The sequence below is a fragment of the Pongo pygmaeus genome, chromosome 8 (assembly GCF_028885625.2).
Source record: "Pongo pygmaeus isolate AG05252 chromosome 8, NHGRI_mPonPyg2-v2.0_pri, whole genome shotgun sequence".
Classification (NCBI taxonomy): domain Eukaryota; kingdom Metazoa; phylum Chordata; class Mammalia; order Primates; family Hominidae; genus Pongo; species Pongo pygmaeus.
In genome coordinates, this window is record NC_072381.2 from 74,425,411 (window position 1) to 74,439,249 (window position 13,839).

Consider the following 13,839-nt stretch of genomic DNA (forward strand, 5'->3'; position numbering starts at 1 on the left):
TAAGTGCAACAAGAAATTGAAAATTGGACACTGTTCAAGAACACTTTCCTCAATAATTCAAATCTTTTTAGGAGAGCCAAGCCAGCTTTGTATGAAAAACAGTAAGGAATGGTAACACAAAATCTGCATATTCACACTCAAAGTCATAGACTAAACTGTTCTGGCATTAAAGGGCCCTTACCTCTCACGTGCAGCTGTGCAATGCTTGATACTGTGCCGTATTTGTTGCTTGCAGTACATGTGAAGCACCCAGAATCTTCTGCAAACACTTCGGCAATGACCAAGGTGCAAATCTCCTCTATATGCCAGTGAAACAGAATGGTTACTGACTTAATTATGAGAACAGAATTATAGAATTTACTGATATCAGATGATTCTACAAAGTCAATATAAGAAGCTGGCTATATTAATTATTTGAAAACAATTGGTCAAAACAATTATTTGATTGAATTGACCGATTAGTAGGCAAAATGAATCAAAGAATGTAGAAACAATAACTCCATGCAGACAGGCCAAGTACTGACAAGGGGATTTTTTTTTTCTAGATGGAGTCTCTCTCTGTTGCCAAGGCTGGAGTGCAGTGGCAAGATCTTGGCTCACTGCAACCTCCGCCTCCCAGGTTCAAGCGATTCTCCTGCCTCAGCCTCCCAAGTAGCTGGGACTACAGGCGTGTGCCACCAAGCCTGGCTAATTTTTGTATTTTTAGTAGAGACGGGGTTTTGCCATGTTGGCAGGCTGGTCTCGAACTCCTGACCTCAGGTGATCTGCCCACCTTAGCCTCCCAAAGTCCTGGGATTACAGGCGTGAGCCCCCATGCCCGTCCTGACAAGGGGATTTTGTAAAAAATATGGATTCTCAGATAATCTTCTATTTTTATGTCATCAGTACAGATGGCAAAAATAGAAATGAATAACAATAAACTTTTTAAAAATCACAAAAACAAATTAGGAGTCAAAGGAAAAGGAAGTTTCTGTGAAATTAAAGGACTAATAAAACATTTTCTAAGCCTAGATCTCTCACTATTTCCCTGGGGAACTTTTGCATTGAGATTATTTTAAACCAGGACCACAATTTAAAATTGGACAGCAGGTAAATATTTTGCTTTACTAGTAGTAATGAGCTGATAGAGTAACTTGAAATTCTGTGTGAAAGAAGAGTGAAATGCATTTCTACTTTTGTATTACTATGGTAATTCTTATGGATTGCTCTGATACACTGTGAACGATGATCCTCTGTGAATAACTACAGAGGTGATTCCCAGGTAGAACCACATGATTACAGTCCAAAATTATTAAAGTTAGATATTCCTTGACAGCTAATAAAGAGGAGGTATAAGACAGTAGCATAAACCTCCAGTTGTCACTCCGTTGAACTGACATTAAAAACAAAATTATTAAAAAATAGTTGCATTAGGAGAAACTTGGCAGGCATCTCAGTGCTTCATGATAATTGAATTAAAATAACTAGTCCATTTCTAGGAAATCTGGCCAGGGGGGCATGGAAGGCAGTATTGAGTATTGCTGTTTGAATGTGTCCCCCAATGCTCATGTGCTGGAAACAATTCCCAATTCTTCAGTGTTGGGATGTGGAGCCTAAAGGGAGGTGTTTAGGTCATGATGCCTCTGCCCTAATAAATGGATAAATGTTGTTATTGTGGGAGTGGGTTCATCATGAAACTAAGAGTGGCCCCCTCTCTCCCTCCCTTCTCTTGTGCACTTGCCCTCTTGCCCTTCTGCCTTCTGCCATGGAATGGCACAGCATGAAGGCCCTCACCCAGATGCAGGCCCCTTGATCTTGGGCTTTCCAGCCTCCAGAACTGTAAGAAACAAATCCCTGTTCTTCATTAAAAATCACCCAGTTTCAGGTATTCTGTTACAGCAGCACACAGTGGACCAAGGCAAGTACCTACTCAGTAACTCTTCATCCTCCTACCTCCTTGTTGATAGAACCCTGGCTTTGTTTACTCTACTTGGAATGGTCATATGTTTCGAAGAAAGTTGGCCCCTCTCAGCCTGAGGTGGTAAATCATGACTGGTCTAAGCCAGTCAAGCTAACTCTATTCTTGTTAAGTGGTAGTTGAGACACACAGTTCCAGTCAGTGTAATATTGAAACCATCCCCACAGGGTTGACAAGAATTGCATGCTAGGTTCTGGACAGAAATATAGTTAAGCATTAATCAGGCTGCACTTTGACCCACTTCCTTTGTCACTAAAAGTCACATAGCACTAGATCCTGACCATTTGCATCCCCTTGTTCCTATAGATAGGATTTCTGACATTAGGATCATAAGACTGTTTAAGAATTGATTTGCATCCCCATTGTTGCTATAGACATGGTTTTTAAAATTTTTTATTTATTTATTTATTTTTGAGATGGAGTCTTGCTCTGTTGCCCAGGCTGGAGTGCAGTGGTGCGATCTCGGCTCACTGCAAGCTCTGCCTCCCAGGTTCATACCATTCTCTCACCTCAGCCTCCCGAGTAGCTGGGACTACAGGCGCCCGCCACCACGCCCGGCTAATTTTTTGTATTTTTTTTAGTAGAGACAGGATTTCACCGTGTTAGCCAGGATGGTCTTGATCTCCTGACCTCATGATCCACCTGCCTTGGCCTCCCAAAGTGCTGGGATTACAGGCATGAGCCACTGCACCCAGCCACTATAGACTAGATTTCTAACCTTAGAATCATAAGGCTTCTATTTTTTTTGAGACAAAGTCTTGCTCTGTTGCCCAGGCTGGAGCGTAGAGGCATAATCTTGGCTCACTGCAACCTCCACTTCCCAGGCTTGAGTGATCCTCCCACCTGAGCCTCCCGAGTAGCTGGGACCACAGACATGCACCACCATGGCTGGCTAATTTTTAAGTTTTTGTAGAGGTGGGAGTCTCACTATATTGCCCAGGCTGGTCTTTAACTCGTGTGCTCAAGCAATCCTCCCACCAAAGTGTTGGGATCACAGGTGTGAGCCACTGTGCCCAGCCTCATAAGGCTTTTGTTTAAGGATCTCTTAAGACATTTTTTTCAGACCATGAATTCCAGCAACTAGTTTGAAGACCCCCACAGAGGATCGAGATCAGCATGAGAACCTAGCTTCTTCATCTCCCTGTCCCATGACTTCACCCCGCACTTTTCAATCAACCAGTGATCTCCGCTCTTCAACCCACTCCAAAACCCTTAAAAACCCTAGCCCGGCTAATTTTTGTAAATTTAGTAGAGATGGGGTTGTATGTATGTTGGCCAGGCTGGTCTTGAACTCCCAACCTCAGGTGATCCACCCGCCTCAGCCTCCCAAAGTGCTGGGACTACAGGTGTTAGCCACCATGCCTGGCCTGAAGAGAGAATGATAATAATGAGATAAAAAACCAGCTTTCTCTCACAGGGTTGCAAATACAATCTGATTTTTCTGGGTGGTCACAGAGAAGGCATTCAGATGTTTATGTCCTGTTTTGTGAGTGACTTGTATTTTCTAACTTCGCCTACTGTCACTTGTATGTCATCGTAGTATCCTCCCAACCAAATCTAATAACATCACAGATATTTTATTGAATCTCTGCAAGCTTCAAAATCTGATGATGCATAAGTTTTGAGATACCTAGGCTATGAAAATGAAATTGACCTAGCATTATAAAAATTGCTTTGCCTAGTTTTGAGAGGGCTCAAATGGCGGCCATTTATGGAGGAAAAATATTCCTAAGAAACACTTCTCAATAACCAAGAACCAGCTGCATTCATATGAGGTATTAAATATATATTCCAGATTTGCACATGCACCCCTCCTTTCCTCCTACAATAATAGCTATAGTTCATTTGGATGGTTTTTTTTTTTCTTTGAGACAGATTCTTGTTCTGTCGCCCGGGCTGGACTGAAGTGTCATGATCTCAGCTCACTGCAACCTCCACCTCCCAGGCTCAAGTGATTCTCCTGCCTCAGCCTCCGAGGTAGCTGGGATTACAGACGTGCGCCACCATGCCTGGCTAATTTTTGCATTTTTAGTAGAGATGGGGTTTCATTTTGTCATGTTGGCCAGGCTGGTCTTGAACTTCTGATCTCAAGTGATCCGCCCGCCTCGGCCTCCCAAAGTGCTGGAATTACAGGCATGAGCCACTGAACCCGGCCCATTTGGATCTTTTTTTCCTAAAACTTTATTTTTCACTTTTTATTCATCTCAGTGTAACTTCATTATGTATTCTTGTATATATAAAATCACTCATATACTAGTTCATTAAAGTTGAAATCATCTTTACCTGGCTCTGCCATGGATCGAGGTTCTAGAAGAAAAGAAAGTAAAAGATTCTGAGCATTTATTTTACTGAGAAACTACATGTTCATCAGAAGCTTCCTACAGAATTTCACAGTCTCTTGCACACTCAGGAGTGATACAATAAGGTTATGTGACAATATTAAGTAAGATGATCTCAACAGGGACAGGATGGATATTACAGAAAGGCAGCAAAAGAGCAAAAACTTTTTTTTTTTTTTTTTTTGAGACTGAGTTTCACTCTTGTTGCCCAGGCTGGAGTGCAATGGCACGATCTTGGCTCACTGCAACCTCTGCCTCCTGGGTTCAAGCAATTCTCCTGCTTCAGCCTCCCAGGTAGCTGGAATTATAGGCATGTGCCACCATGCCTGGCTAATTTTTGTATTTTTAATAGAGATGGGGTTTCATCATGTTGGCCAGGCTGGTCTTGAACTCCTGACCTCAGGTGATCTGCCCGCCTTAGCCTCCCAAAGTGCTGGGATTACAGGCATGACCCACTACACCTTGCCCAAGAGCAACAATTAAATGATATTGCTTCCTCTTGAAATAAATCTGGGTTTCACTTGGGGTACATAAACCTTAGCCAAGGAGGTTTTTGAGTTAGTTATATTTCAGAAATGACTCTTGCTTTTATTGGCACTCATTCAGCCTTACCTGAAAAAGGTTTGTGAAGATTGAGAGATTGTTCTTGGCTTTGGGCTCGGATAGCCTAATAAAATGTACACTATACCTCCTGTTCTGAGGTTTCTAAGATTAAGACTCAAGATAGATCATAGTTTTCTCAAGAGCAGTTTTTTTTTTTTTTTTTTTTTTTTTTGAGATGAAGTCTTGCTCTGTTGCCCAGGCTGGAGTACAGTGGCAAGATCTTGGCTCACTGCAACCTCCGCCTCCTGGGTTCAAGTGATTCTCCTGCCTCAGGCTCCTGCGTAGCTGGGACTACAGGCACCTGTCACCACACTCAGCTAATTTTTGTATTTTTAGTAGAGACGGGGTTTCACCATGTTGGCCAGGCTGGTCTCAAACTTCTGGCCTCATGTGATCCGCCCACCTCAGCCTCCCAAAGTGATGGGATTAAAAGGCATGAGCCACCATGCCCAGCCAAGAGTAGGTTCTTATCTTATCTTAAAGTTCTTTGGGCTTCATGAAAGTGCCCACGGTGGTACTGAATACAGTTGTTTGATTGGTATTGAATTGCCAACACTCAAAAAGTAGTTGTTGAACTTAGTTTTAATCTTCTACACTGGTAGACCCATTGAAGTTTTTTTTTTCTCTGTCTCTCAGTTTTTTTTTTTTTTTTTTTTTTTTTGAGATAAGGTCTTACTCTGTTGCTCAGGCTGGAATGCAGTGGTGTGATCTCAGCTCACTGCAACTCTGCCTCCTGGGTTCAAGTGATTCTCCTGCCTCAACCTTCAGAGTAGCTGGGACTACAGGTGCATGCCACCACACCCGGCTGAGTTTTTTTGTTTTTTGGTTTTTTTTGGTGGAAACAGGGTTTCACCATGTTGGCCAGGCTGGTCTCAAACTACTGACCTCAAGTGATCCATCTGCCTTGGCCTGGCCTCCCAAAGTCCTGGGATTACAGGTGTGAGCCACTGTGCCCAGCATCTCTCAGTTTAAATGGCATTCAGAATATATTATTGTTGCTGCTACTACCAATAAAACCTGACAGTAGCTCTGATTCATATGTCACACTGATCTACAGACTACTATTTTGTGATAGGCAGAAAAAGATTAAGAAAAAAGCAAATAACTCACCACAAAAAATGATGTGTGTGAGGTAATACGTATGTTCATTAGCTCAATTTAGCCATTCCACAATGTATATTTCAAAACATCATGTTGTACATGGTAAATTGTAAAATTTTTATTAATCAATGTAAAAAATAAAAAATAAATGTTATACATGTTCATTATGGAAAAACTAAAAAAATACAGAAATGCAAAAGGAAGTAAAACAATTGACCCTAGACTCACTGCCCAGAGAAAGACTGCCAACATTTTAGCAAATTTCTTTCCCGAGTTTTTCTATAATAGATTGTTCTACATAGTTAATAAAACATATTTTTAAAAAGCAAGTATGTTGCAATGTAGTTTATGGCTGAAATGGGTCAAGGAGAAAGCACTGCATGACAAGGTGAAAGCATTGTGCGATAAGAAAAGAAGAATTAACCATGTAAATTTCTAAATAATTCTTACAATAAAAAAGAGCAAGAACCCAATGTGAAATAAAGAAATACAAAGACTTAAGTAAACATGAAAAAGAAAAGTTTCATCCCAGATTTAATTAGTGAAGTGCAGATTAAAACAAGTGTTCCCACTTTTGGCCTATAAAATTAGTGAAGATTTTTAATAAAATGGCTAACACTCATCGTTGGTGAAGGTGTGAGATGAAAGGCATTCCCACGTATTGTTGGCTGTAGTAGGATATAGCTAGGGCTACGTGTGTCCCAGTTCAACTGGGACAGACCTAGTTTATGCCTGGGATCCCTGTATAATTATTAATAGCATCCTCTTTCACTCCCCTAAAGGATCTCATTTTGGCTGATTAATTGTGTGATCATCCTAAATTTAGTTCAACCCTTTGGGGTGGCATTTTGGCAACATATTTTAAAAGCCTTAAAAAAGGTAAATTTATAGCAGCAATTCTCGTACTAGAAATTTATTCCAAGGCAATAACTGTAGATATTCAGAGCTACTGGGGAGGCTGAGGCAAGAGAATCGCTTGAACCAAGGAGGTGGAGGTTGCAGTGAGCTGAGATCGTGCCACTGCACTCCAGCCTGGGTGACAGAGTGAGATTCCATCTAAAAAAAAAAAAAGTAAGGAGGCTCTGTGTTTATTGACATGGAAAGGTGTTCATTAAACGTTGAGTAAATAATCAATTTACAAAAAAGAATATGATGCTTTTCTTTAAAAACTATGCATGGAAAAATTCTTGGAGAACATATACTGAAATATTAACAGGAGTATGATTACAGGTGTGTTTTATTCTTTTTGACTATATTTTTAATTAGTTGTTAAAAGTTATAAAAATAAGTGTGTATAATAAGTTCATAATAACAAAATATCGAAAATAATTTAAAGCATTAACTTACTTTTCTGTAAAATCCTAAAATCTGGAGAATCTTCTATTAAAGTCCCTTCTCTATACCACTCAACCTTAGGAGATGGAGCTCCTTTTACTCTGCATTCAAAGACAACCAGCTGACCCTCAGAAGCTGACAAATTTTGTAGCATCTATAATGATAAGAAGAATGTAGTTAGAACCAAAAAGTACACATTTTTGTAATCTAGTTCTGGTGTTGAATTTTAGAAAAAGATGCCATCTCCATATTTGGATTTTTCTCCAAAGCATCTACATCTCTAGCAGCTTCAGTTCTGTGGATGTGCATTCAAAAGTAGTTTTGAGAGCTTGTTTGGAAGTTCTAGCAGGGGAGCGCGGCTACTCCTATGCCCTTGACCTAAGATCGGTCCTCCTCTATCAGGGATGGTCATCTTCTTCCACTGAGCGCACAGCTTCGGGAGGGACGCACATGGAACAGTGAGGGAGAAAGAGGACACCCGCATAGCCAGCCTGATCAGCTGAATTAATTCTGGCCATCAATGGGGTGACAGATGTCGCAGCCAGATCGCCCTCACACCCCAAAAGTAGGTTTGAAGACAGAATCATCTGAGCCCATATAAAGCTTTTCCCTCACTCTTGTTTTCCTTTCTGTCTCTACCAATGCTAAGTAAATTTATTAAATATTAGGCAAGATATTTTGAGTAATGTAGCTACTTTTAATATAGTATCTTTGGGGTGGTTTTTTGTTGTTGTTTTGATTTGGGTTTTTTTTTTTTTTTTTTGGTCGGGGGTGTTTTTTTGTTTGTTTGCTTTTGTTTTTGTTTTTGTTTTTTTCTTTTTTCTGAGACAGGGTCTCACTCTCTTTCCCAGGCTGGTGTGCAGTGTTGTGATCACGGCTCACTGCAGCTTCAACCTCCCAGGCTCAAGCGATCCTCTCACCTCAACTTCCTGAATAGCTGGGACTAAAGGCACAGGTCACCACGCCTGGCTAATTTTTTTTTTTTTTTTTTTTTTGTAGAGACAGGGTTTTGCCATGTTGCCCAGTCTGGTGTCAAACTTCTGGGCTCAAGTGATCCACCTGCCTCGGCCTCCCAAAGTGCTGGGATTACAGGCTTGAGCTACCGCACCTGGCCTCAGTACCTCTGTTCTTAAATGCCCAAGTGGTGTTTGATTTCCAGAAATAATAATAATCTTTAAATCTGCAGTGAGTATCTACTAGATGTGTTCAACATAGGAGTGATGTATTAGTCCACAAAAGAATGTGGCTGCTCATAATGTGGAAGGGTTCTATGGCCCAAGTAACTGGTTCTGTCTTCCTAGCTTTGCCTTGTTTACATTCTGCAGTCCTGGAAATTGATTTTCATTTTGCTGTTTTGTTTTTCTTATGTGGTCTTTACAGGATAGGCTCACTAATCTGTTGAGGAATAAAAACAATCACAATCTTTATAAAATCCTAGTCACACATACAGTCATACGTCATTGTAAAATATGTTGTAAATTTGCGAAGGAATCATTAAATGCTTTTCCACACTCCCACAATAAAAGGTTTATGAAGACCACTTTGAATTGTAAGATATCAGTGTATTCTGTACTAGACTCTAGAAGATAATAAAATGCACATTTTTTCACAACTAGTTTCTTATTCATCATGGTTTGTGAGCTGAAAACCATACATTCTTTTCTGTAGTTGGCACTTAATGTGATTATGAAATGCTTCTTCGTTCGGCACATGTATTGGCATATTTTTGTTTTTCATTTGGCCCAAAGACTGTAAGCATAAAAAGGTTACAATTAAACTTACTCCACAAACTCTGTAAGCAACAAATGCTGCATGGCTTTCTATTATTACAATTTTTGGACCTGCATTTAGGAAATACTGGCTCTTACTTCAGAGAAGGGGAAAGCCAATCGTTTTTTCTCTTTTGTCATTCGCTGTTACGAATATTTCGTTATTTTTTACAGTTCTTGTCTGAACAACTTATGATATTCTGTACTTGATCCTATCGTACTTAATAGCATTTATCTAAGGAGAATATGGGGCTGGGGGAAACCACATAGGATTAGCTGTGTAAGAGACTTTCATCTCAGGGATGTTATGCATTGATATTGTGACAGCCAGGGGGCGCTGTAGTTCAATGCTAGTGTTTTATTCTTTCTGAGGTCCCAAATTTGTTTGCTGAAGTAGTTCCGGACAGGATTAGCACCGAGTGGTTTCTGAATTAATAAAGAACTATTTGACCGAAAAATCTAATTATTATTTGTCTTCCCAAAACATCTACTAATGACAAGAACGGAAAACAGGAAGCATCAGTGAATTTTGGGTGCTCCCGGCAAACTGGTGAGTATGTCCTCCACCCTGACCTCTGAGCAAATTGTGTGTTCAAATGGCAGCTTTGGAGCCCATTGAAAACTTTAATGGCACTTAGACACCCTCCTGGAGCTTATACATAATAAAGTTTTCATTCCTTCTTGAGGCAAACCAATTAGAAAACCAAACCAAACATCAAAAAAGGTGGTGGTGGGGGAGAAGAGGTTGAGTAAATGAAACGGTACGTTCTCAGTAGAATGAGGTCAATCTAATATGCTCTGACATGGCCTAAAGTTCAGCTCAGATATATGAGCCAGTTCTCAATCTGCAGAGGTTACACGAAAGCCCTGCTTGCAAAGGGATCTCCTTGAGAAAATATGTTGTTCACAATTTAAACCATCAGTTGGTTGTTATTCATTTAACATCAAAGGCCAAGACTTGTGTTCTATTCAAGAGCCGAGCCTAGTTATGTGAGATACTACAGTGTATGGAATGGGCCTCCTAATGTCTGTGATGGAAGCTCATTCCAGTATGGCACATCATCAATACTCAGTAAAGGAGGTGCCAAGGGTCATCTCACAAGCCACTTAGAAAACTGTTAAGAGTCATAGCTATCAGGGTGATGATGGTTGTTATTACTGAAAGCTGCTTTTCTACAAAGTTTCATGAGAAAGAGCTGGCTCACATTGCCACAGATCAGGATCCAAACCAGTTACACTATTAGAACATAGTAGCTGTCATCACATTCATCACAGCAGTAGGTCTTAGGCTGTTTGTTACTAATGGCATGGGGTGTACAGACTTGATCATATTCATTTCAGCTTCACTGACAACAAATGAGACAGACTAAACAGTCTCCAACTAGCAAAGATTAAGTTAGTCTTTTCTAGGAATTATGACTCCGGGCTAAAGTCACTATAACCAAAGATCTACAGCCTCCTCAGGTATGCAGTATTCAAAGTGCAAATCTATCTTGTGTGTCATCACTAAACCGGTCATCTGGGAGGACATTCTTTGTAGGGTGACTTGACAACATAGAGACTTCGGAAGCATGTCTTCTTCCATGGCCATTTGACATTTTACTTTTTTTCTCTATTCCTCCTAAAGACACTCTGAAGTTACAAAGTAATGAAAATAATAATTTCTTCTTAGCTGAAATGGAAGGGTTTTTTTGTTTTGTTTTGTTTTTTGTTGTTTTGTTTTTTGAGATGGAGTCTCGCTCTGTCACCCAGGCTGGAGTGCAGTGGTATGATCTCGGGTCACTGCAACCTCCACTTCCTGGGTTCAAGTGATTCTCCTGCCTCAGCCTCCCAAGTAGCTGGGACGATAGGCGAGTGCCACCATGCCCGGCTAATTTTTGTGTTTTTAGTTAGAGATGGGGTTTTGCCATCTTGGCCAGGCTGGTCTCAAACTCTTGGCGTCAAGTGATCCTCCTGCCTCAACCTCCCGAAGTGCTGGAATTACAATTGTGAGCCACCGTGCCTGGCTTGAAATGGAATTTATTTGCCACAGAATAAATGTGTGCCTGCTTTGTGCCCAGCACCATGCCCACTGCTATAAATGTGAGTTGAAAGGATATAGTTCTTGCTTAGTAGATCTATAACCACAAACATAATGCTGGGACATCCTTGAGAAAGAGCATCTGCCTTATTGGTTAAAAGATGTCAGCTACAAAGATCGTTTTGCCATTTTATTTGTTTTTCAATCCAGTTGATAATTTTGCACCTTGGAAGATGCTGCAAGTTCACAGTGCTTTAGGCTGGAGTTGGATCAAAGTGGTTTTTACTGATAAAGAACTGTTTGGTCGAAAGCTCTTTTGCCCCTTGACTGTCACAAGTGTCCCATGCAATCATTGAATAAGAAAAGTCTCCAGAATTGATTGAATGGGGAGAGGGGCCCATGAACTCCAGAAATCTGGATCCCACTACCGGCCCAGTTATTTCAGGGTTTCCTGCCTTTGCTGTTATATAATGAAGTGCTCTTTTTCAAATTCTCACTTCCCCTGCCCCCTTGCACTCTTCAAATTACTGCTGAAGCAGCTGGGGCCAGGGCTGCTGCAGCCTTGAAAGCCTGCCAGAGCAGCTGCTGCTGGGGTGGGAGCAGTGATAGGAGTAAGATTCTAATTTGATCATAGACCTCCCTTCACACTCAAGAAGTGTGAGTGCTGTTTCCCCGCATAAACAGAGCAAAAGTATTTTTGATACTGCGTAGAGGATGGAGGATAGTCTATCTCTATCCACAGTTAAAGAGTATTTAAAAACATAGGTATCACCTATGAGTAGAGTAGTGAACTAGTTTTGGAATCCCACAGTCCTCTCTCAAATTCTACCACTGTTTTGCTGGGCTACTCTCCTTTTCATTTTAACTTTCTTTAAAAGAAGATAAGTACTTCGCTGTCACCAGCGGAGGAAGGAGTTAAATAAAACTCTGCTCTCTAAGCGTTGCTTTAAAAAAAAACTGGCTTCTTGCCACGATTGGCAAAGAAATGCTTTGTTGGGCAGTATAGAAAGTGAGTCATAGGGAATGGAATGCCAGAAGTCCGTAAACAAGTAAATAGAGCAGGAATAAGCCAAACAAACATATGCAAATAATCTGTTATCATGGCTCATAGCCACATGATACCATCCATCACTTGTGGCTCTGACTCAGAAATTTGCTAATGACACTGGCAGTGACTATGACCTCAATCCTGCCCTCACTGATGGAAACTAACGCAAGCACATCATCGCTGATAAGTCTTTCTGGAATCTGAGCCACTCCCTATCCTAGTACCCAATGCCCGAACAATCCTTATCCCATTTATGGAGGCAAAAGCACATATCCTGACGAGGCTGAGAAAGCCTCGTCAGGGTTTGGGTCTGTGTACTAAGGACCATTTTTCCCACCATGAAGCTATTTCTTTTAGATATTTTATCTAACAAACAAAATACGTTAATGATTAATTCATTTTCCTATTTTTATTTATCAAAAGTATATGCATCTGCCAATCACAGCATCTAATTATTAATAGAAGGAGCTAATCAGAATCACCACACAAAGGCAGCTCAATCTGTGGCTCTAATCAGCTCATGAAAATTAAATGTAAAGAATAAATGTGGCTGGGCACTGTGGCTCACGCCTATAATCCCAACACTTTGGGAGGCTAAGGCGGGTGGATCACCTGAGGTCGGAGTTCCAGACCAGCCAGGGCAACATGGTGAAACCCCGTTTCTACTAAAAATACAAAAATTAGCCAGGCATGGCGGTGCACACCTATAGTCCCAGCTATTCGGGAGGCTGAAACATGAGAATCGCTTGAACCCAGGAGGTGAAGGTTGCACTGAGCCAAGATCATGCCACTGCACTCCAGCCTGGGTGACAGAGGGAGACTCTGTCAAAATAAAATTAAAAAATAAAATAAAATAAAATAAAATAAAGTAAAATAAAATAAAATAAAAAAATAAAAGTTAGCCGGGTGTGGTGGCTCATGCTTGCAATCCCAGCACTTTGGGAAGCTGAGGTGAGCGGATCTGAGGTCAGGAGTTTGAGACCAGCCTGATCAACATGGTGAAACCTCATGTCTACTAAAAATACAAAAGATTAGCCAGGCATGGTGGTGGACGCCTGTAATTCCGGCTACTCGGGAGGCTGAGGCAGGAGAATCACTTAAACCCGGGAGGCCAAGGTTGCAGTGAGCCAAGATCATGCCATTGCACTCCAGCCTGGGCAACAAGAGTGAAACTCCATCTCAAAAAACAAACAAACACAAACAAACAAATAAATAAATGTTAAAGTCCTATTGGACTTTTCAAAATAATAACAACTTTTTACCTATTGTTGCCTCTATGGACTCCTATCTAGATATTAGAGAGTCTTCAAGGTGAACGGGAGAGATAGAAAGGTAAACAGCTTTACTGCCGTGATAAACGTGCCAGAGGTATGCTCTGGGTGATATGTGTCAACCGAAAATGAAATTCTTAGCGCACACCCACTCTGCACCCTCCCCTGCCTGCCCCCTACCATCTGAATGGATCCCTTCTCTCAGCAAGGGCATTCTGAAGCTAACCTGAAAACTAGTTCAGGTCATGATGGGAAGGGGACATGCCTCATTATACCCTCCTGGAATTACTGATAGAACAGACTCTTTAAGTCTGATAAGATCTGATAAAAAACATTTACAATCTATTTTCTGAAGCCTGCTCCTAGAGGCTTCATCTGCATGATAAAACCTTGGTC

General features: G+C 41.0%; 1 protein-coding gene across 2 annotated transcripts in view; it reads right to left on the reverse strand.

The window, feature by feature from the left end:
- MYPN (myopalladin) overlaps positions 1-13,839 on the reverse strand; it is a 111,763-nt gene that overhangs the window by 45,708 nt on the left and 52,216 nt on the right. For both annotated transcript variants that reach the window (XM_063670558.1, XM_054436699.2), the window contains 3 exons: positions 7,348-7,489; positions 4,241-4,264; positions 182-298 (listed from right to left, as the gene is read on the reverse strand). In XM_063670558.1, the coding sequence (XP_063526628.1) occupies positions 182-298; positions 4,241-4,264; positions 7,348-7,489 (283 nt within the window). The remainder of the gene's footprint in view (positions 1-181; positions 299-4,240; positions 4,265-7,347; positions 7,490-13,839) is intronic.